This window comes from Nuphar pumila, chromosome 7 (genome assembly GCF_984573655.1).
Source record: "Nuphar pumila chromosome 7, dmNupPumi1.hap1.1, whole genome shotgun sequence".
NCBI lineage: Eukaryota > Viridiplantae > Streptophyta > Magnoliopsida > Nymphaeales > Nymphaeaceae > Nuphar > Nuphar pumila.
In genome coordinates this window covers 41,175,546-41,199,153 of record NC_143255.1, presented here as the reverse complement: position 1 = coordinate 41,199,153, position 23,608 = coordinate 41,175,546, and the positions used below count along the sequence as shown (strand labels likewise).

General features: G+C 39.1%; 2 protein-coding genes across 2 annotated transcripts; one reads left to right on the top strand and one right to left on the bottom strand.

Moving 5' to 3' along the window:
* Positions 1 to 3,664: 3,664 nt before the first annotated feature.
* LOC149832039 (Ubiquitin fusion degradation UFD1 family protein) lies at positions 3,665 to 8,588 on the top strand. Its single transcript, XM_090014276.1, has 3 exons — positions 3,665 to 3,927; positions 6,699 to 8,012; positions 8,163 to 8,588. Exons 1-3 carry the CDS (start codon positions 3,745 to 3,747, stop codon positions 8,388 to 8,390), a joined length of 1,725 nt encoding a protein of 574 aa, XP_089870402.1. The 5' UTR covers positions 3,665 to 3,744; the 3' UTR covers positions 8,391 to 8,588.
* Positions 8,589 to 11,505: 2,917 nt separating this feature from the next.
* Positions 11,506 to 18,644, bottom strand: LOC149832038 (uncharacterized). Its single transcript, XM_090012335.1, has 3 exons — positions 18,156 to 18,644; positions 13,655 to 13,678; positions 11,506 to 11,842 (listed from the first exon to the last, which is right to left on the bottom strand). The coding sequence occupies exons 1-3, from the start codon at positions 18,352 to 18,354 to the stop codon at positions 11,529 to 11,531; spliced, it is 537 nt and encodes a 178-aa protein (XP_089868461.1). The 5' UTR covers positions 18,355 to 18,644; the 3' UTR covers positions 11,506 to 11,528.
* Between the last annotated feature and the right edge of the window lie 4,964 nt (positions 18,645 to 23,608).

Here is a 23,608-nt window from a genome sequence, read left to right as displayed (position 1 = left end):
GTCTAAAAACAACAATGATATGATTGTCAAAACCAAGTCATGGTTAAATTCTTAGTTTGAAATGAAAGACATGGGAGGAACATCTTAAATTCTTGAAATTATCACTCGAGATAGAAACTCCAAATTTTAAAGCCTGAACCAAGAAAATTATCTAAATCAGATACTCAAGAAATTTAAAATGAGTGATTGTAAGCCAGTTAGAATACCTATGGTAAAAGGGTGTAAAGTTAAGTAAGAATGATAGTCTAGGTGATAGACAGAAAATGCTAAATGTCCCTTATACATAAGTTGTTGGATGCACAAGGTCTGATATCAACTTTGTTGTTGGTCTTGTTAGTCGCTACTAGTATAATCTTGGTCGGTCACACTGGTAAGCAGTAAAAAGAATATTTCGATATTTAAAAAAGACTATAAACTTGAAACTATATTTTCAAGTTGATTTCTTAGAATCAACAGGATATTCTGATGCTGACTTTGTTGGCAACAAAGATGATAGTAAATCAACTTCTGAATATGTTTTTCTCTTCGAAGGAAGAACAATTTTCTGATCTTGTAAGAAACAAGGTTGTATAGTGCAGCATACTTAGGAAGCTGCATACATTGCATGCAATGCAACTACAACATTTATTGTTTGGATAAGCCGCTTCATTAATGATTTGAAGCAGAAAATAACCAATTGGTTAGTTCAAATTTATTGTGATAATCAGGCTGCCATCTCTCTTATAAAGAGTGAAACTGATAATTCAAAAAGTAAACATATAATGATAAAGTATTATTATATTCATGATATGATTGAAAAAAATAAAATCAAAGTCAGTTATTTACTAACATCCGATATGATTGCTTGTCCTTTAACAAAGGGCATATCAGAGGAAATGTTCTCGAAACATGTATCCTGTATGGGATTAAGATATGTTTAACAAAAACATATGTCTGGATGAGAAACTGAAAATATAACTCATTTCAAGAATGTTGATGCAAGAAAAATACTCTAATAGTGGGAGGCTGAATCCTGTATCTTGATTTGTTTTCACATGGCCAAATGAGAGATGTTGATCTGATAAAGATTTTTGTGGCCATGTTTCACGGAGGGTCTCACCCGTTGAAGAGAGAGGTAAGCTCTTTATTCTGGATAAGCTTTAGGTGAAACAATGTAACAACCTTGTGTTGGCTACCCAAGGAGAGTAAACCTTCCAGCAGAACTCAATCTTTTACTTAAATGGAAGAGAGGGTTCACTAACAAGATATACATCGATGTGAGCTAACCCCCCTTGAAGAAGGCCGTAAACACCATCCTTATATCTCGATCATTCAGTTGACTCCTTAATCTCGATCCTTCAGAAACAAGGTTGTCGATGCACAACCCATAAGGTAATGTAGACCACCACCAACATTAGCACCACTGGCATACCAACAGACCAGCGGGACTCCTTCCTGCTAGCGGTAGACCTCATTGACTCATTTGCCCTACTCGGCACCTCTTCCTTTCGCCCGTCATCGCCACCATTTTCCTCTCATCTGACCACACATGGAGGGCATTCCGGTGGAGCCTGCTGGCTGGTCATCACTAGTCAGCTCAGGCCGACGGGACACCTGGTCGCCCGCCAATGGCCCCACCTGCGGCTCCCGAAAGTGGGCTGGTGGGGGAGGCTGCCCAAACCCTAACGCCCTCTACTCTTTTCCCAAAACTATTGAGGGACTGTACACCTTATTTTTTTAATTTCAAAACTTGATAGGAATGACATTTAACAGAAGCATTAAGTCCCACGCGGCATTCATCCGAGACATGTAATGGTCGGCCATTAATTTTGCATAATCCGAAGACTCATGTTCAACATGACCTGATCTGCTTCCAAGAGAGAGGGTTTTGGAACTGGTTGGGGGTTTAAATCGTCTTCCCTCCTCTCATTCTTCTTATATTGAACTAGGACACAAAACTAGTTTTTAACCCAAAACCTGTTCTACACACCTAGGCCTCCCTTTTAACCTTTCTTTGGACTCAGTTCCAGCCCAAATACCTCCCCACTTCCATCCATTTTGACCCTAACCTCTACCAAAATCTGTCTGGACTGTCAAATTTTCTTCAGATCCAAAACCCAACCCACCTTCAAAGCTTATCATTCCCATTTGACTAGGTCCTACTCCAATTACCAATGAAATCCTACACCCAATTATGAAATCTCTAGATCTCTTTGAGCTGAGTTGGACCCAAATGCATTTTAAGTTGAATTCATAGGGTGTAGCCAATATATACTGAAAACGGATCCATTTGGATTTCTACTATATCAACCACCATAAGGATGGACCATCATTCTTATGTTACTCGGAGATTCCATGGATCGGATTCGACCAGAGCTAGTGGACCTGTGTTTGCAAAAACTTGCAATGGTTTATTGTTTTTTACAAGTGGCGCAAAACTGAAAGCGACGTAAGCGCAACCGGACTCGAGGATGTCTTCTCCAACTCGAGAAGAATGATGCAGGGGCAGACCACCATGCAATCCAGGTCTAAGGGATCCATCTGAATCCAGTTCATAGTTTAGAGTTTCATTCAAATTTGAATCTTAATTATGTAATAGATCTATCTCAGATCCAATTTAGAAAGGTTTTTTTTTTCTTATAAATGTTTTTTATTCGAACCTTGTAAGGAGGTTGGATATGTTTTTTTCAGAAACCCATTCTATTTAGCTTTTCCCTATTTCCTGTTACTTTGTTGCTACTGTTATTTCCCTTTGATTAATTGAAATAGGGCCACGGCCAATGTATAATTTATCGGGCTCAGAAGCTCGTTTCTGGCACTTGCTCTACAAGAGGGAAAATGAATCAGATTTGAGCTGGATTATGTGAGACTAAATCCATGTCCAAAATGTGAATAGTAGATCAGTATCTGAATCCAAGTTTGAATTACATCCCATGAGTTAAGGTTGAAGTTGGATCAGAAATATATATGGTAATATTAGATTTAATAAGAAAGAATTAAACAAAGAGCTATTTGCATATAAAAAATTGCAATTGAATCAGTTTTTGATCAGAATTCCAATTAGATCCGACTCAAATTACTGATCTGAATCCAATCCAAATGCAAATACATTCTGATTTAACTGTTCAGAATCTGATCCTAACGCACAGTGAATATTGCTTCAAGGACCCGAATCCAGAAATAACATGATGGGCTGAATAAGGTATCCAACTATATCTGATCCATTTGCACCCCCAAAAAAAATAGACATGAGTTCAAACTGATCGACAAACCCTTCGCTATGGGGCATGCCAACGAAGGTCGTATGTAGCATGGGGCCCACACAAGATCCAAACTCTCTTAGAATCTCTGAAGATCTTCATGGATCTGATGATCCAAGTGTATCAAAAGCCTCCTATTTCTTGAAGTTCGACCTCTTCTTATAATTAAGAGAAATCACGGTTCAATCCAACCCAAATACTGTCAAGTTTGTCTTCTCAGTGTTGTTCACGTCTTCATTTCTATGTTCAAATGTCACGATTTGGATGGGTCCAGTTAGCCGACATAGATCCGACCCGTTGATGACCTTACCTACTCAACATCCTGGATATGGACCCTACAACTCGGTCCAACTAGAAGCTTCTCTTTCTCTCTCTCTCTCTCTCTCTCTCTCTCATAAAGGAAAGGGGGATCTCCCTTCTGGCGTCTGGAGCTTGTTTGTCTTCAACATCAAGGACTCTCGTTTCTGAATCGTCCCTTCAGAGAGAGAGAGAGAGAGAGAGAGAGATGGATTTCGAGTTGAGGTCGGCGAGGGAGAAGCTGGAGAGGGAGCAGAGGGAGAGGAGGGAGAAGGCAAGGGCCAAGCTCGAGCGCGAGCGCAAGGCCAGGGCCGAGGCCGCTCGCCAGCGCGACGCCCTCGAAGCCTCCCAGGCCGCCCGCAGGCTCGAGGCCGCTCACGCCCAATTGGCGGTAATACATAGCCCCCTCGCTCTTCCCCCGAAAATTCTCCTTTCTGAATGATGAATAACAATATCCCCGATTCATCGAACTTGGGATCCTCGATTGAATCGTTGGTTTTAGTTAATTCTCTTGTTCGGATTTGATATTAGATTGAATTGTTGGTTTTGATTAATTTTTCATATCTCTATTCCTGTGCTTTGTTTAGATGGAATCCTGCATCGTATTTGCGTAAAATCCAATTTTTTTCTTTATTTCTGAGTGTTATTTGGAATTTATGGGATTTAAATATACATTTTTTCTCTCAAACAAGAAGAGGAAATGTCTTCCCGTTATGAATATGGTTAGAAAGGGATAAAAGATCATGACTTTCAACAAATTCGTGGGGTTCTTGTGGAGTAGGAGGGATTCATATGATTTCTCCCCTAAAAATTTCAGAATTCAGCGGAGAATTGTCTAACATGTCATACAGAAATATGTGGAAAAACAATTGCCTAAAAATATGTTAGGCAAAATCTGATAATGACGTAGAAAATATGTCGAGACACCAACATGTTATGAAAATCTACTATCTTCATATACCCTGGGACTTAAAGTGTTCGAGGCAGCAGTTTGTCTAAGTCTATCATGATTGTTGTATAAATATGTAGAGTGCAACTGTGCTTCAAGATATATATTGGGGTGGTGCTTATTCCAAGTTAGCTCCTTCTTGTTGGTGTTGTTGTTTCCCAGTTTGGCCAACCAAGAGTGGAGCTTTTTCCGGGTGTGGAAAAGAAACTTTAGTGCAGTTCAAAAAATGCTTTCTTGCAAACTCTGAGAAATGTAAAGTACCACTGATATGCATGCCCTGTTAATCAAACACAGATTATATTCAGTGAAAAATGCGTTAACCTAATAGGAGATGCGTATATTGCTATGTGTCAATGCTATGTAGTGGCCTTTATATGTAATTTTTAAGCTGTATGCACAAAATTATGTAGAATGTGCTAACAATTGTCAAGTCTGGTATTAATCTTATGAGCCTAAGTATGAAGCCCTGGAAGAGAATAGTAGGGCAACTTCTCAAAAGAAGATCAAATGTGTGTAAAAACCCATTAGGTTGATTTGGGAAGTTAAAAAAATAAAAAATAATAATAATGAAAGTCTTCACATGATTTTCATTTGGATAGAAAATGCTTTGGTACTAGCGTTTGAAGCTATGCCACATAGGTGCGGGTGCAGGTACGGGTATGGATGCGGCGATGCAGCACTTTAAAAAAACTTGGGTGCCGGGATGCGGGGAGGGTGTATATATATATATATAAATAATTTATAAAAGTTTTAAGTTAACACTACGTGTATGTGTGTGCATTTATGTATTTATATATATAATATAGATAAAAATGGACTTGGTTAGGGTTAACTGAATCTACTTTTGGATAGAAATGGACCTCAGTGTGGTTGACTTCACCTAACACAAAGGAAGCTGTGTCCAAGTGTCGCACCCGCCTGGATGCGGGTGGCAGGTGTGACACGGGTCCGTGCTACATAGGTTTGAAGATTACTGATGATTGATATGATAGATGCTAATGAAGAATTGGATGGGAGTGTCAAAATTATGGAAGATGCATACTTTGGACCGTAAATCAGTGTAGAGGCTACATGAATATGCCTTCTTCCTTGTCTGGGCAAAACATATCAAGGATCTGGTTTAATACCATAACCTTTTTCTAGTTCTCTGTGTTTTGATTTTCAAAATTCATGTCATTCCAATGCATATATGCAGGGTTTACTTCAAAAGATTAGTATGTTTTCTTGTATGAATATGATTATAGAGGGATGAAATATTCTGGAACAAATTCTAGAGTTTTTTTGGGGTAGGAAGGCTTGGAAGAATTTTTCCTCTTTAATGCAGAATTCATCATAACATCTAAAATCAATGGTCTAAAAACATTTGGAAATGCAACTGATTCTGGGCATAAGCATACAAGGAAGTGACTTGAACTGTTGACATTCATTTCGAAGTAGGTGTATAAAACATGTCTTTGTTTGTATCGGAATGAATGGGTAGTCCTTTTTCCATGTCAGCGCACTTCTTTTTTGATGTCTCCATTTCCTGGTCTGACCAACCAAAGGTGGGGCTTCTTCTTGGTGCTGATTATTGCCTTCAATGGCTATGGTTAAATAGTGAAGAGGATGGTGTCTTGCAAATTCAAAACGTGTGCATTCTTTATAGACTGTGAACATTATCTAAAATCTTGCAATTTCTGCTGATAAAGAGAACAGTTTATTTGTCTTTACTGTCTTTCATAATTGATTTTGTTCCTGCTTGATGATTTGCTAAGTAGTTTTACATTTTTTTCCTTTTCGCCAAGATTTTGCTTCTAATATAATTTTCTGGTCTTGGAATATAGACATAAACATTAATATGATGTCTTGATCACCATAATTCTTTTCTAAATCCTCTTGTTAGTCTAAAAGACTAAAAGATAACTCTCTGAAAATTCTGGAATTGTTTTGATATTTTTTTCATAGTGATATGGTTCAGGCTAGCTGCAGTAGCCCTTTGTGGCACCAATATTCAGCTTTTCTCTGAATTTTCTGCCAAAGCCATTTCTATGCCTACTTGCAAATTCTGGAGAAAACATTGAATCACTGGCACCTGGAGGTGGAACCGGGAATGCTCAGCTACCTAACCTAATAGCCTTCCAGTTTTCAAGTTATTCTTTTTCTTCAAATGTTGGAATTATAACTTTGACAGTTCAACTTGAGAAACAATGATGAAACTTTTTCATCTTTCTCAGGAAAACCAACAGATGGAGGAGAACTTACGTGCTGGAAATGGAATTATGTTTTACCGTATTCTTGAAGCTGCATCTTATCAAGGCTGTGGTGATAAGATCAAATTACCGTCATCATGCTTCTCAGAGTTGTCAAATCAAGGTGCTTTGGATAAGGGTCCGATGTTCTTCCAGCTTACAAAAATTTACCAAGGAAGTTCAGAAGTTTCTGTTTCCTCTGAAAATCCAGCAGCCACCAGACAGGAAAACAATGGGACAACCCACTCAGGTGTTCTTGAGTTTACTGCAGCAGAGGGTTCTGTTGAGCTTCCTCCTCATATTTGGAGCAATTTATTCCCAGTTCCAACTGAGAACATCCCCTTGATTGAGGTGCGTTATGTGAGACTACCAAAAGGAACATATGCAAAGCTGCAACCAGACACCATAGGGTTCTCTGATATACCTAACCACAAGGCTGTCCTTGAAACAAGTCTCCGCCAACATGCAACTCTTTCTCAAGGAGACATACTTACAGTCAACCATGGAGGTTTAATTTATAAGTTGAGAGTCCTTGAGCTTAAGCCCTCTTCTAGTGTGTCAGTCTTAGAAACAGATATTGAAGTTGACATAGTTGAACCCTCTTCAACTTCAGAGTCAGTGAATCAGCCTTTGTTGATTCCACTTGTGTTAGGCAAGGTGGAGTCAGGATCTGTAGAGGAAGGAAGATACAGATACTACAAATTCTCCATTGACAATGATATCATTGCCAAAATATCCAGTGAGAATATGGTTATTGAAGCTAAACTAGATGTAGAGATTAACAGTGGGGACACAGATCTTTACATATCTAGGCATCCTGTCCTGTTCCCAACCAAGCATCAGCATGAATGGTCATCTCATGATGTGGGTTCTAAGGTATTGATCCTTGGTGGTAATAATCATGGGCTGTTATCTGGTACATACAGCATTGGTATCTTTGGATTTAAGGGATCAAGCCAGTACCACATTTCAGTTTCTCTTCGAGAAAATGGTAGTCATAGTCGTGGAGAGCGTGCAGTTTCTTCTTCGGTTGAAACCGACTGTTCAAAGTGTAGCAACTGTCACCGTTATATACCCACCAGGACCATTGCACTTCATGAAGCATACTGCAGCCGACACAATGTTGCCTGTCCACAAGAAGGTTGTGGGGTGGTTCTGAGAAAAGAGGATGCACATAATCATGTTCATTGTGCAAAGTGTGGAAAGGCATTCCGCAGGGAAGAGATGGAGAAACACATGAAAGTGTTCCATGAACCACTAGACTGTGCATGTGGTGTATCTCTGGAAAAGGAAGTTATGGTGAGAGAATGTATAATACATAAAGTTGCTTTTCGTTGTACAAATGAATTTGATATTGATACTGGTGCTTACAGTGAATTTATGCTCTTGCTTTTATTATTGATTTATAGAATGTCTCTTTGATTCATCATGTGTTTGTCCTTCATGCAGCTGATACATCAGTCTTCAGTCTGTCCGCTGCGCTTGATAACATGCCGATACTGCGGTGACATGGTGCCAGCAGGCAGTTCTCCATCAGATGCGCGGGACAGGATGAGAGGACTTTCAGAGCATGAGAGCGTTTGTGGGTCTAGAACAGCACCGTGTGATTCTTGTGGTCGTTCTGTCATGCTCAAAGACATGGAGATACACAGGGTTGCTGTTCATCAAAAGAACTGATACATCATGGCTCTTTTGGTTAGACCTTATTAGGATCGCATCATCACAATTGAAATTTTACTTGGTGTGCAGATTAAATTTGCTTGCAGTTAATCATTATCTGTAACTATAGTATATGAAATTTGAGATTTATTAGGCAACCAACATGTCTTCCATTTATCTGTTGGTTATACTGCATGAAATTAGTTTCCGTTGGCTTGCATGAAATTAGTTTCCGTTGGCTTGAGGATGTGCATGTTGAATCTAGATTGTGAGAGCTGATTACATGTGGAAGCCAGCTATCATAGTCCTTATCATGATCCAAACTTCTCAGTGGGAAGCAAATTTACAGTTGGACACATATATTCATTTAGGGTGTGTTTGAACCACGGGATGCACCTGGTCCGGGACTGACCGGTCCCTGCCTAGGTGCTGTCCCGTGTTTGATACGTGTGAAGCTACTGGTCCGGCAGGAATCCGTTGCTTCCCGCTCCTTTGTATTTAAAAGGGGTGGGAAGGACTAGTCCTGGACAAATACCACCTGGCATGTCCAGGTGGCGTTTGTTCAGTGAAGCAAACACGCCCTTAGGCTCCATTTCGAAGCCTTGCGTTAAGAAACACTTGCCAAAATGTGGTTTTCCCAAAATATGGTCTTGCCAAAATGTGGGAATTGAGTAACCAAAAACACTCGCGAATGTGTTCAAGTGGGGTTTTGGGGTTACTAACTCAGTGTTTTGGCTACTCCATTGGCCCCAGAAAGAAGAGGTCCAACTCGGTGTTTTGGGCCTTTTGGCTATTACAATGATGCCAAACAGCACGCTGGGGAATTTGCAATGCAGTACTCAAAAACAGCGAAGGGTGTTGGGGAAACTGATGCATTAGGGCGTTTCGGTGCTCAAACGCCAGATGTGAATATGATCGAAGATCAGAGATACATGCCTCTCCTGCTCAATCGACCCCTCCCCCACTTCCCTCAGGCCAGAGTTTTGTTTCTCTGTAAATTCAAATATGATAACTGCTGGTTTTAGATTCACCGTTTGAATACCTTAGATCTTATCGTTGATTGTGGTATAGGAGGGATAGGAGAATAGATATAGTTGAGAAGATTTTTTATTTTTATTTTTAATTTAATTCAAAATTGGATTATTCAGTGTATATCCATACCGTTCATATTGAAGTTAGTTGAAAGAGACTTTGTGTTTAAATCCATGAAATTCTTATTCCTCAATGATCCATTCTGAGTCAAAATGTGAAACTTTTCCTGTCTTCTAACTAATTGCTCCAACCAAAATCAATGCACGGTTATGAGAACTAAGGTATTCAAAGTTTCAAACGCTACCCCAAAGTTTCTCATGTTCCAAATATTTTCTTATCCAATTTGTACTCTTGCATCGTTATATAATTTGAAGCTGGACATAGCATTGTCAATTACTCTGACCAAAGCTGTTTTTAGCTCGCATGGGGATACCTTTCCTTGATGGGCCAAGTTTCAGAAGCAAATCAGTTGGATCTCAACTGCAATGGCTCGAACACCTAGGTACATAAAGCCTTCAAGCTGCAATCTTAACTAGTTCAAGTAATGGGTAAGAGGAGAAGCCTCCTTGATTGAAAGTTTCTAATTGAGGCCATCTTATGTTATTATTCTGAATCTGATGCTTGAGGGTTTAAGGATCCATGTCAGAACCGGATTCTAACTTCACCATTGCTAGCTCAGATCTGAACAGTGACCCTGTTATCCAAGGTTATGACCACGTAATAATGCCATTCTTCTTTTGGCCAAAAGACTCTATCCGGTGTTTGGATTCAATAGATCCAGTTCCTAATACGGATATCTGGGTTCCGGAAAAGTATTACAAACTAAAAGGGAATTGAAATATAGGCGCCGGACCTGATACGGAGGTTTACTAGATTTGTACAAAATCCATAAATCATTTATCTAATGTATAAATGGCACAGATTCTACTTGTTCAATTCCACTAGCAAGGTGGAATAGCAAGTTACACAGGAATTATTTTGACTAGCAAAGAGTGTACTGGCAATTGTAATGACACATCAGAAAAGCAGGAGAATCATGCAAATTTCCCAATTCTACACAAATATTGCCAAAATATCAACTATAGATATGGTTTTAATGGTTGATAATACAATATGGAAACATCAGGAAGCAAGGGGAAAAACTCATATTTTTTGAAAAAATGCAATCTTAAGAAATTATGCTGCAATCGGACTCCTCTACACTAACTCAAATCCAATTGCAAGTTACCTTTCAATGGAAGGGAACAAGCCCAATCTAAACCCAGTTGGACATGACCTTATTTTTTGTGTAAGAACCCATTATGAACTTAATACGCCACTGATCTTGTCAAACTTACCATGGTTGGATTGCCAGTCACATAACAATGCACACTGTCCAACCAAAGCTTTCACTCTGGCAAGAACCTACAGGGTCCAACATATTTACAGTCCTACTAACAAGAATGATAAACTGTGCCCTATTTTAGAACGCGGCAGTGGTAATGTGTTGAGACATCCTAACATGACAAAACGTGCTCTTATGCTTAGAGCAAGACATTGATGACAATGTGTTCACACATCCAAAGGGGTGCGGATATAAAGCGTGTATTGCTTGAAAGTGTGTATTCCAAAAGTATAAAATTTTGCTGAGCATATAAACAGAAGGACCATTATTAGAATTCTTGCCCCCCTTTAAATAAAGCTTGAAAGCTTTCCCAGAATAGAAATCACTTACAGTTTAGGTCCTTTGGATAATCACAATTTCTTGTACCCTCATGAAACAGATAAATAAGAAAATGAAAAAGAAAGAAAGAAAAAGAAAGCAAGCAAGTTCTTGTGCACTCAAGAATCAAAGCAACCTAAACTTCATCAAAATGGATTAAAAAACAAAATAAAGAACAAAAAGACCACCTGAACCAAATGACTATCTGACTTAAATCTAACTGGAACTGTGACAGATCCTTGCACTTTCTGACCTCTTTGAAATACAGAAAGTACTGCATTCAACGTGCAGTCACCTTCTTGAATAATTGGTTGCTCTATCCAACTTTTGATTTAGAGGAACAATCTGATTAAGCTTCTGATGAAATAGGGACCTCTAAAATATTTGTTTTCATATTCCTTTAGGATCTAAACTGGACACGTTTAAGATTTAGCCATCCCGTCTTTCCATCCCTTTTGACGAGCTCTTTGTTCCCACATTTCCGCAAGTTTCTTTTGGGCAAGCAGAGCAGCCTCAGCTTTCTCCCTAGCTTCTTCACATGTCTCCATCCCTGAGTTACATTTATCTGCTTCCTTTTGATATTGGGATGCCATTCTTTTGGCTTCAAGCAAAGCACGGTCTGCCCGTTGTTGGTGTTCCAAAGCTGCAGCTTCCTGTAACTTTAATTCTTCCGATAAGAGATCAACAAAGTTCTTCTCCATTTCTTCACTTACATCTGGATCGCGCTTTTCACAGTCTGTGCGAATGTTCACATAGCAAGAATGACTTAAAAGATACTGTCTATATATGAATCACTAACAGCAGAATTGGATACTAGTAAAGTGCTGCAACAAATGGGCAATCTAAATAAGAGACCAACATGTACAATACGTTTGTCATGAATGCATAACTAATTTGACCATGCTCACAATGTCCCAACAAGGAGCACCATGTTTTCATTTCAGATAGACATGAGCAAGCATAGTCATACAATATGACCAGTTCCCAGGAGGATTCAAAAACATAGTGAAAGAACAGCTCAAACAAATGTAGGACAATTATGTATGTATCAAGTATCATAAGTGGCAGCCTCCCACTTGATACATGAACAATTACAAACAACGTCTAAAATATAAAGAACAAAAATGATTTACCTACACAAGACAGACCAGACCCACTTCTAAAGATAAGCCACGCAGCAAGACGCTGAAACATGTGGTTGAGTTGGGTTATCAAGCAAAATGGTCAGCTTGCCAACTTTTCGAGTACTTGGGTATCTTTCCATATGCATCACTAACTACAAATTCTCTAAGTCTTCTAGAAGCAACAATTTGAAGCTGGTCTAAAGATTAGCATCTATTTTATCATGGAATGAATACAAATAAGTTGAATTGAACATTTCAATAACATGATGAATCCGTCACAACTCAGTATCTGTACAAGTTTTGATCATTTCAATCAGATTCATGGCTGGTAGATTCAGACGCTGATTTGTGAGCGTGTTATGCTCATATGCCCTGTTGCAGACCTTTCGGTTTGGTTTTTTTCTGCTGTTTGATTCTCTTGCTTCTGTATTTTTTTCAGTAATTAGGTTTTGAAATCATGGTGACTGCTCGTCACCGGTTCCGACCTCTCTACTACTGATCCTTTTGTAATGATATTATACTTTCTTTCAAAAAAAAGACAACATGGTTGCAGAAACTATTCCTAGACATGATTCACGTCTCATCAAATATGCAAAGAAAAGGAGCAAAAAATAGAATATAAGGGGTCACTTAAAGATGTTTCAAAACAAAGTCATCTAAAAAGAATGATGACCAGTCTACATAGTCAAAGTCTACCATGACTTGGCCAGACTCCAACAACTGATTCGGCTGGGATGTTCCCTTATCAAAGACATTCGCCAAGCTCATGACACAGGTCAGCTTGAGAGAATGTGACAGCCAACTGAATCTTGAGAGACATGGCCAAGTTTTGGTCACCTTGGCCAAATCTTCATGGTCTGGTCACAGTTGACTGTGTTAGAACCTCACACAGATGGGAAAGGCAGCCCAACCCAATGCTCACCCCTAAAAAGGGTGCACAATGGACGAGGCCATGCCATGTCAAGTGGGTCCACCAAATGGCTGGGCTGGTTAAGGCTCAAAACCTGGACCATACCCAACCTTAATGCACCCTTGAGGCATAGTATGGCATAAGCCCTAATCTTTTTAAAGTCATAAAAGTGAAAACAATACAGAAAAATCTGCAGCTACTAAAATAGATTACTTTATTAATAATAATTCACAAATAAACAAGTCATTGCAAATCAATGCGTTAACGTTATTGCACTTTTAAATAGTGACATCTGAAGACTATACCTACTGACCGTGCTATATGATGATCCCAACTCTAGACACCCACTTGAATGAGTGTCATGTTGCCAGCAACTAATAGAAAGAGCTAAGCCACATGGATATGGTTGTGAATACAAGAATATGACATTTCTGTGAAGTTTTCCGGTAGAAGTAACATTTAAGAGAATGTGGTACGGGAGTATCCATGTGACATAGATAAAGAGAGAACTCACCTGTGAAAGTCGTATTGCTGAAACCTGCAGTAACAAATAAAAGATAATTAAAAACAAGAAGAGAGGCATGCATTTAATAAAACTAAAGCACTGAGCGAAAAGAAATGACATAATTCACAGGAATTTCATTTTATTAATTATGCAGGCCAACTAGGGGAAAAGCACACCCAAGCTTTCTTCAAGATTTTCTTGTTAAAAGATGAATGACACAAGTACATTTTACATGCTAGTAGATTATATGGTAATTTTATTAACAAGGTACTAGTTTCAGTATCAGCAACAAACCATAACATTTTCAGAAAGAAGATGGAAGTTAATCCAAACAGAATGCCAAAATGTTGAAAAAAGTTCCACTCCTAGGAAACAGATGCGCTGCTTATAGGTGGGGCGAGAAACAGCTTATAAAGAAAAGGCACAGATGGTACAATTGTCATGCATACAATGAGAATCTTAACCGAAATGGATGCAATTGTATCAGATACATGGGCAAACCTCCCAGCATAATCAGTCCTGTAGTCCTCAAAGTATTCATTAACCAAAGTCCTGACATTGTCTTCCAAGTGGCTCATTTGAGCACGTTTTCATTTTGTAACCCATCTACAACCCACAGATTTCTTCCCAACAACAACAAAAAAACAACAACCCAGGAATGAACTCGTTGAAGTGCTCATAGCAAAGCAACCATCGCCTTCTTGACTTTGGCTGCCGTAAACTTTGCTTGTAACAAGGAGGTATAAAGCCGTGACACCAGTTTGATATTGAAGTGAAAGGATTAGATGGGCAATAACATCTATTGTCTGTTTCATATACTTGGACCAGATCTGACAATTTCCAACCCAGAGTTGGAACTACACCAGACACAAGAATATACTTCAAAAACCTAAAACACTTAGAGACCCACAGACGAAGCAAGAAATTCTTTTGATAAGTGATTCCAGGGGTCTAGACAGTGAACATGCCTATAGGGATTATGTGCTGTTGCTATTGTCGCAATGCCAAAGGCATTGCAGGATGGGCCAGTGCCATGTTGGGTCGTCTGTTGGAAATTAAGAGACTGAGATGAAGTAGCAAAGCAAGTGTGGGACTTGGAAGCATGCCTTGGCCTCTTGGGTAGATAACGCTAGTTGGAGTGAACTAGGCATGTGGGCAGCAGTAAGGCCCAATGCTTCGAACAGGAAAATGATGTTAATGAGTGTACTTTGATGTGGATACGACTACAACTACAAAAGTTTGGGAATGAGACAAGACTTTGCTAGGTAATATCGGCAAGTAAGGGTGACACTGAGTAAGTGCTGACTTGGTCCACCTACCATGTAGAGGTGCAGGATGGGCTAAACGAGAACATGACATTGGAGACCCACAGCTACATCAAAGCCCTAAACACTGTGATTCTGTATGTACAATCATACAGTAGTAGAAGTCAAGATGGCATAATCTATCATATCCTGACGAGTGCCACAAAGCCCCATGCCCAACTGTGCCAGCCATAGAAGCATCACAATGACATCCACATGAGTCACACGAGTCATACGGGGACAAAACAAAAGCCTACTATTATGTCTCTGAACTTGCAAAGAGTTCATAATGGACTCTATACTGAATAATCACAGATAATTAGCAAAAACAGAAATAGCACCACCAAGCACTCTAAGACAGACGGTTCAAAACCAAACCTAGCTATAGACTGGATCAGCAGATGAGTAGACCCTTAGTCAACCAGCTCAGAACCATAGATGCTAAAGACTAAGCACTAAAAGTCAATAAGCCCTTAATAAGTCAATCTACATATATAACTTGAATAAGCAGCAACCATGAAAAAAAGAAGTCAAAATATACGGGCACAACAAAAACCTCAAAGGCAAATAGCCACTCAAGTAAAAACCAAAGTTTCATGTACCACTCATCCAAATGATAAAATGAGCTGACAGAGACCTACAACAAGATAGATTGCATAGGAACATAATAAAAAAAATGGTTTAAATGATTAAAATCATAAACTTTGAGCTATGACTTTTCAGTCAGTATCTGCTAGGCTATTGATCTTTAGGGGATGCATCAATAGACAAAACTGATAATATAATAATGAAAAACCCAGAAAATGGCACCACATTTGAACTTAACCAAAAAAAGTTATAATACCAGAAGATTTGATGAATTAAACAACAAAAAAACTCAAAGCAGCAAGATAGTCACCAACACATGACACATAGCTCTAGCTGAACAGAATAAGAACAGAAAAAAGTTTTAACAAACAACAAACAACAACAACAACTACGCCTTCATCCCAAAACAATTGGGGTCGGCGATATGAACCAACAAAGAAAATCATTATGGGTCTTCCACATGAATCCTTCTCCTCCATTCATTTCTATCCAATGCCATGTCCTCGGTGAGGTTCAAAGCATTCATATCCTTTCTTATCACCTCCATCCATGTCTTCCTAGGCCTACCCCGACCTCTTTTAACTAATATATTTTCCCATTTCTCCATCCTTCTAACTGGAGCATCATTAGGCCTTCGTCGAATATGTCCAAACCACCGTAAACGATTCTCTCTCATCTTATTTTCAATGGGTGCAACGCCTACCTTCTTACGTATCTCCTCGTTCCGAATCTTATCTTTTATTGTATTTCCACACATCCATCTCAGCATACGCATCTCAGCTACACTCATTTTTTGAATATGATGTCTCTTGGCAGCCCAACATTCCGTACTATATAGTAAAGCGGGCCTAATAGTCGTCCTATAAAACTTTCCCTTCAACCGCAATGGCATTCTACGATCGCACAACACTCCAGTTGCACTCTTCCAAATTCTTTTGAATTAAGGCAGAGAAAAAAGTTTTAAGGCAGAGAAAAATTTCAAATTCTTTTGAATTAAGGTTCTGTTAACTAATAACATCAGCAAGATATTAGTATGGATGTCACAAAAAAAAAAATGAAAGAAAAAAACGAAATCCAGAGGCAGATGAATATTGTGATAATTGATTCAGATAAGAAAATGCAAACCCTAAAAGACATATCATGAAACTCACATCATCAAATATATGCACATGCGAACAAACTGTAAAACTGATTTTGACACATAGGGTGCTTTTAAATATATGACACAAGGACTAGGGATAAAACCTAGAAGTAGCATAGAAGATGAAAGAATTGATGACATTGAGAGAGGGGAAAAATCAGAATGCTAATGTACTGTACGAAAAACATATATAACTAGGCTGGATTTCACAATTAAATGCAACTATGTATGTTTTATTTTCTAGGATGGTAAATGGCTTTCAAATGGACCATTTAGAATTTCGATAATGTAGAGTTAATGCACCATTCTGCCTACTATATCTCATACTTCTTCTGACTCCTCTATTTCAGTTGCTTCCTAGGCATTGTTTAGTTGGATACATATTGGAATTTATCACTCCCTCTTCTTGTAAAATGATCCAAGATAAAACTTTGAGTCAAACACATTTGTCAGCATTCCTAATGGCATCAACCACCCTTCCAAAAGCTTCAATCAAGATAAATTGTAACTAGAAAACATGCATAGACAGTTGGAATTGGAATAGATGAAAAGAACCTATAGAGATTGACCTATATGCAATAGTTACATTCATATGGCGTATGGTTAAAGAAGATGCAAGGTCTTCAAGTAACAATATCTTCCATTTTCTTTCTAAATTGGAAATGCAAGTCCTCACCATCGCTAATGGCTAACTTAAACAAAAAGAAAGGAAGGAAATTTAGATGAAGAACAATCTAAGACAACGTGACACACTCTTCCTTCTACTCGAAGACACTGGAGTGTTCGTTGCCTGATCCCACTTTTTCTCAACTTTCAAAAGAAATCAGCAGCAAAAGTTTTCCCATGTAGCTGTCATCCGTTTGAATTCATACGAAGCACCCTTTACCTTCTGCCTTCCCCATGACACCTGATCCCACTTCAGTAGCACAAGTTCAATTTGATTACTCTGAGTCCAAGCAGTCAAGTCATTCTTTCTAACTAGAAAAAATTATAAAGAAAAGGAGATCGATCAAATCAATTTCATGACTTTAGATGAATCCACGAGACTTCACAATGTTGACTACTAGAATCAAACAAGCAAAAGACAAACCCCAGTAGACTGGAAGGAAACTTCATCCCTAATATGAAAATTCTTCCAATTGCTAAAAAAACTAAACAGAAACAGAGAAACTATGCATAAATATCAATCAATTAAGAAGAAACAGATGGAAATCGACCATCAGAACCAGTCCTCAGCACCAAATGAAACTTCAAGACAAAACCAACTTCTCAGAATCTCAGAAACAAAAACTACAGAAAAAGTAGACAACCCATCAATCTCTAGAACCAATTAAATCAAAATAAAACATGATGGATCCAAACAAACATGGTGCTCATTCAGATCTTAATTCTCAACATCTAAAAAGGAACCAACAAAAGCAAAGAACATAGAGAAGCAAACAACGACAAAATAAAACCAGATTTGGAGGGCACTGACCCGCGGGCAGAGAAAGGATGGGCTCGTAGGAACAATCACAGACGCAAGGAGGGCAAGAGGTGCGGGAGAGGGCAACAAGCCCCTCCGCCAGATGCCAGTAAAGAGGGGGACCCAAGATATACGCGGTCAAGCAGAACCCCAAAAGCACCACCAACGATTTCAATAGGTTGGGGTTGCAAGATGGTTGCTGCCTCGCCATGTTCTCTCAAAACTAAGTAACAGAAGCAACTCACGAGTTCAAAACCCAGATCCCATCGATCCCTCCGCTCCCCACTATTTGTTTCTTCGCTCTGGACTCAAGGAAGACGAGTCTGCCTTCAAAACGCTCGATTTAAAGAAGGTGGTGTGTGAAAGGAAGGCTGATCTACCACCACCACCACCAAGTAGAGACAGAGAGAGAGAGAGGGCAACCGACAACTTTTCACCTTGTTGGTGATGTTATTATTAGTAGAAAAGAGAAAGGAGAGGGAGGAAGACGAGATCTCTCGCAAAAGATCGATTGTTTTTTGTTTGGTATATGAGTGGGAGAAGAATGAAGAATGATCGACGATCGGGGCAGTGGTCTTGTGATTCCCTCATTGTTGTCATCAGATATCACAGGGACACGGACGCTGTTTTGGTTCTCGATACAAAATACGTATTTTTTTTTAATCCGGAGCATGAGAACGCGTTTTTTTTAAATACTAAACAGTATTTTGACAATTTAATATATAAGTATATTTGTTATTGAAAATACTATTAAAATAACTTTAAAAATGTTGGAATAATGAAAGGAGAGTCATGATGTGTCAAATAACGTGTCAACGAATCTTATTGAGTCTATTGTAACTTTTTATTTGTCTCATTAACTTTTCTTCGTTAGCAAAATGTAGGGATGGCAGTGGACCGGGGGGAATTGGGACCCAGCCCCGCCTCACCTCTGGACGAGAGATGGACATGAAATGGAGATGAAGGCTGTGATGGAGGTTAAATTCAAAACCAGTGTGGGGATGAACTTATGTTTTTCCCCATCCTGTCCCTCGATCTTTGCCTTGCCTCATCCCGCCCCGTCTCGTCCCCGATCCTTCTTTAAATATGATAGTGAACCGAGGAGAAATGGGACCCCACCCTGTTTGAATTGAGAATGGAGGACATGAAACTGAGATGGAGGCGAGAATGAAAGTTAAAATCAAAACCCATGCGAGGAAGAGGGATAGGATATTGAGATGGGGCGGGGATGGAGACCTTGTCCTCCGCCCCTGTCCACTTCCATCCCTGGCCGCTATCCTGAGTTCATGATCCACTGGTGAGTTTCAAAATTAAGCCCTCAAGGGATTTGCTACCACTATGAAAATTCTGAACTTTTGCTTAAAACTAATGATTAAAACTAAGATGCATTAAAGAACGAATACATTCAATTTTTTTTTGAGGGAAATAAAGTCTATTTTTTTTTTCTTTAACCGCTAAAGAATGAATAAATGATTAAAACTGAGATGCATTAAAAAAGAACTCCGCAATATGTACAAGTTTAATTTGATTTAAAAAAATGAGGAAAAAATCAAAAGGCTAAAATCATGGCATATAAGAATGGTATCCAAGACTCAATGTAATTCAAACTCAAGATTCGATAAGTTTGGATTCAAGTAATAAATTTTTTGTAAACCTATTCTTTTTGTATTATAATCTCTCAAGAGGATACCCAAGGGGTTTGCTGCAATGGAGGGCGCCTTGGCCACTAGACAGGGTCAAGGTTTCATTCTCATGCTCGGTCCAAGCTTATCAAAGGGTGTGCCACTCGTTGACACTATAGAGACAACCACAACGGTAAGTAGAGATGTAAATGGATGGTTCGGATTTGGGTCGGATCTAGGTATTACTAAGTTTGACTTAATCGGATTTAGATGAAAATTATACAACTAAATTCGGATCTGACTAGCTTAAAATCCTTTATTTATGCTTAATTGGGTTAGATTATTAGATTTGAATGCAAAACTTAATACCAAACCCACTTAATAGACTCAGATTTGGGTCGGGTATCAGGTTGCAACCAAACTATTTACATCCCTAACTGTAAATAAGGCAGGCTTAGCCAGCGCGAGTTCTCTGATACCCGGGGTGTTTTCTAGTTGCATGAAAAAGTACTCTATCTATTTGGCATAAAAAAAAGTCAGAGTTTCACTTGTTTTGATTTTCAAAGCTTTATTGAAAATTACTTTTAATTGAAGTTTTGCTATTGTGGTTCTCCCACATAAACATCTTTTCTTTGGCATTTTCTTATTATTTTAGTTTTTTGTGTTAGTCATGCGATGTGGGTTGGTCAAAGTCTATGGATTGAATGCGAGGTTGTGTCTGCCTAAATTTTGTAGCATTTAGAATTAAGCTTTTATAAAATCAATAAAAGAATTAGGGATGCAAACGGTTCGGATTTCCGATCAGAAAATACATTGAAAAGTCGGGTATGGTGTATTCTCTACTGTCAATAACTTTGTTTAGGGCTAGTAAATAAGTGAAACGAATTGAACAGGGTATGTTGGGGCTTGGCCTGTTTACCAATGAACCAAACTTTTGACTCATTTATCCAATCACTTAGAAGGAGAGAAAGGCTTACTAACCCGGATCGGGGTTGGGGCGGGGTGGGGGAAAGCGTAAGTCCATCCCCACACGGGTTTTGATTTTAACTTCCATTCGGGATGAGGAGGGACGGGGCGGGACCCCGTTTTCCCCCGGTCCACTGCCATCCCTACAATGGCCCTTCAATTCTTTTCCTAATGCTATGTGAAAATGCCTCGTTTCTTGAATCTCATTGATTCTGAAACGGAGAGTCTGCGATACTAAGTCAGTCCTGAGATCCATGTATTTATCTTCATAATGTATATTTTATATAGGGCTGCGAAAGGATTAGATACGGGATGGATCTTGTTAGATCCAAATGTGAACATAAAATGCATAATATAAATCTGAATCCCAATCCAGATCCAATATTGTAAGATTAAATCTGGATATGAAAAAAAGTGGTCCTACTGGATCTGGTAAAAGAAAAGGCAAAACTAATCTCTTTAAAAGTAAAGATAAAAATGGATCAAATTTTGATCCATATTCAAAATTAGATCCAGCCTAAACTACTTATCCGAATCTGAATCTACATCCCAAAGTAACCCGCTTTAACAAATTTGAATGTGTTTATTGTGTTTGGATTCAGGGAATTGGTAGGAAGAATTGAATTCCCAAAGACTTCAATTTTTCTTTGTAGAATGCAAAATGCTCTTTAGAACAAATTTGAACGTGAAATGACTAGCTAGCTAAACTTCTTTAATTATTCATATAACATTGAAGGTTTAAATGAAAACGATAGGAAAGGTTGTATACCATAAACCTCCAAAGCAAGCACGCATGTGAGACCCATAGTGGACGGGGGTGATGGAGAGGCAAAATGATAGTGGCATAAATTCTTCTTTAATTTCCTTGAGTGATAATGTTGAAAAAATTTTTGTGAGCCTATATATGATGAGTTGCACGTTATATGTTGTCTATGGTTTAGGCTCTTTTTATGTGATCTAATTCGATTGAGCCATATGATATCTCATATGGTGTGATGTTATTACGTGAAGAGACCTCTTATGCCCTTATTTATCAATTTTCAATTCTATGATAAGCTGAATTGAAAATAAACTCCCATATGGTTACAATTAGGTTATGGTCCCAAAACCATATATAATGGCCTTCTCTTCAGGCTTCCCATCATCAACAAGAGTAATCAGTCCCTATCTCATAAGGTTTAGAGAAAAGCAAGAGCCCACGTATATAGGTTCTAAAAGATCATACTCGTCAAAGATCTGTCGGAGCACCAATAGATTTAAGTACACTTTTGGATTAAGATTTGGTTTTAGTCTTGCTTTCAACAATTTAGTGTGAACATGTTTGACGATCCTTTTAGTTTTTCGGTAGATTTAAAATCCAACAATTTTCGATAAATATGACATGATCGGATTTGGGGCACGAGCAGAGGAGGGCCAATTGGTTTTTTCTTGTGCCATTCAGTTTTGCCTGAATCCAAGGAGGGCCGACCCACCTTCCTCTTAATGTTTTTGTAAGACCCGTAAAATTTTTGAAAAAAAATTAATACATGATGAAATTTTAGCATGTATATAAAAACATGACTCCCTTGAGCCAAAACTCGCATTTGAAGAACCTGACGAACAATCTGTGCTCCCGAAGTACTCTCAAGATAATTCGTAAATGCTCACGATGTTGCTTAGGACTCTCTGAGTAGATCAAGATATCGTCGATGAATACGATCATGAAAATATCCATGAACGGATGAAAGATCTGGTTCATCAGATCCATAAATATTGCAAAAGAATAATATTGATAATTGCATATGCATGCTAGTTGCTTTTATTTTTTATTAATGACAAATTATGGTTTTATCTCACCAGCTCACAAGAATTTTGACCCCATTTTATGGAGTGCAGGTGATGCTTGACAGGCAGTGCGATGGGGGTTGATGTGCTGCGAGGATTGAACCCATACTTCTAAAAGGCTCTTGAGATTCTGGATGGTCGTTTTGGGGAGTGTTCCAAATTGTGAGAATTTTTGTAAAAGAATGTAAATCTAACTATATATATACATGCTAAAATTCTATCATGTATTAAATTTTCTCTGAAAATTTTATGGGTCTTACAGTTTTGTAGACAGGAAGGAGGGTCGATTGACCCTCCCTCTTGTGTGTGTCGGATCGCTGTCGGCTAGCAAAGGGGGCTTACCCCTATTCTGGTTGCTGAACCGGAAGGGCCATCAGGCTCTTCCCTTCTCTTGTTAATTGGACGGATGAGTCGTTTGACCCTTTCCTGATTTTTTGGGGTTGGTCCAACGACGTGCGACAGAGAGCCCCTATTTTTGAAACCGTCAGACGACGGAAGAGGATGCTCTGTCAGTTTGGTTGTCGAACGCAGAATGATGGACTGTTGCCATTTAGATCTGGACACCGGTGGAGTGTGTCGCCATTCGGATCGCCGATTGATGAGGCATATCGCTATTAAGGATCGCTGAACGGTGCTGGCAGGCAACCGGTCAGTCCAAATATTCTCAGTTCTGGCGACATCTCAGAGCAGTTTTTGGCCAACACCGATAACCTTTATAGGTCGGCGACTGCTACAATCTGATTCAGCCCTTCACCCGAAGGACATCGGCCTCCAGATTGTCCGTCTGTCAACGAGATTTAGTGTTTAGGCGCTTTAGTTGACCGACGGTAAGGGCCCAATTTGATCGACACTCAGAGCCAAGTTCTTGACCGACATCCAATGATGGGTTCGGCCAACAACCGCGGTCATTTTGGGCTCTTCAATTGGTGCCAAGTCGTGATCGGCATAGGGGTGCTAGGCCATTTTGGCCATTCAGATGGTATTGGTTCATTTTTCAGCCAACCGAACCGAGACTGGTTTGGTCCCCTGTCGATTGAGTCAACAACCCTTTCA

What these genes read in the sequence shown, in the direction of transcription:
- LOC149832039 (XM_090014276.1), top strand. Translation starts at nt 3,745, where the DNA reads ATGGATTTCGAGTTGAGGTCGGCGAGGGAGAAGCTGGAGAGGGAGCAG. An exon ending in CCGCTCACGCCCAATTGGCG is followed by an intron (nt 3,928 to 6,698) that starts GTAATACATAGC and finishes CATCTTTCTCAG; the next exon opens with GAAAACCAACAGATGGAGGA. An exon ending in CTCTGGAAAAGGAAGTTATG is followed by an intron (nt 8,013 to 8,162) that starts GTGAGAGAATGT and finishes TCCTTCATGCAG; the next exon opens with CTGATACATCAGTCTTCAGT.
- LOC149832038 (XM_090012335.1), bottom strand. Translation starts at nt 18,354, where the DNA reads ATGGCGAGGCAGCAACCATCTTGCAACCCCAACCTATTGAAATCGTTG. An exon ending in CATCCTTTCTCTGCCCGCGG is followed by an intron (nt 13,679 to 18,155) that starts GTCAGTGCCCTC and finishes TTGTTACTGCAG; the next exon opens with GTTTCAGCAATACGACTTTC. An exon ending in CAGCAATACGACTTTCACAG is followed by an intron (nt 11,843 to 13,654) that starts GTGAGTTCTCTC and finishes ACATTCGCACAG; the next exon opens with ACTGTGAAAAGCGCGATCCA.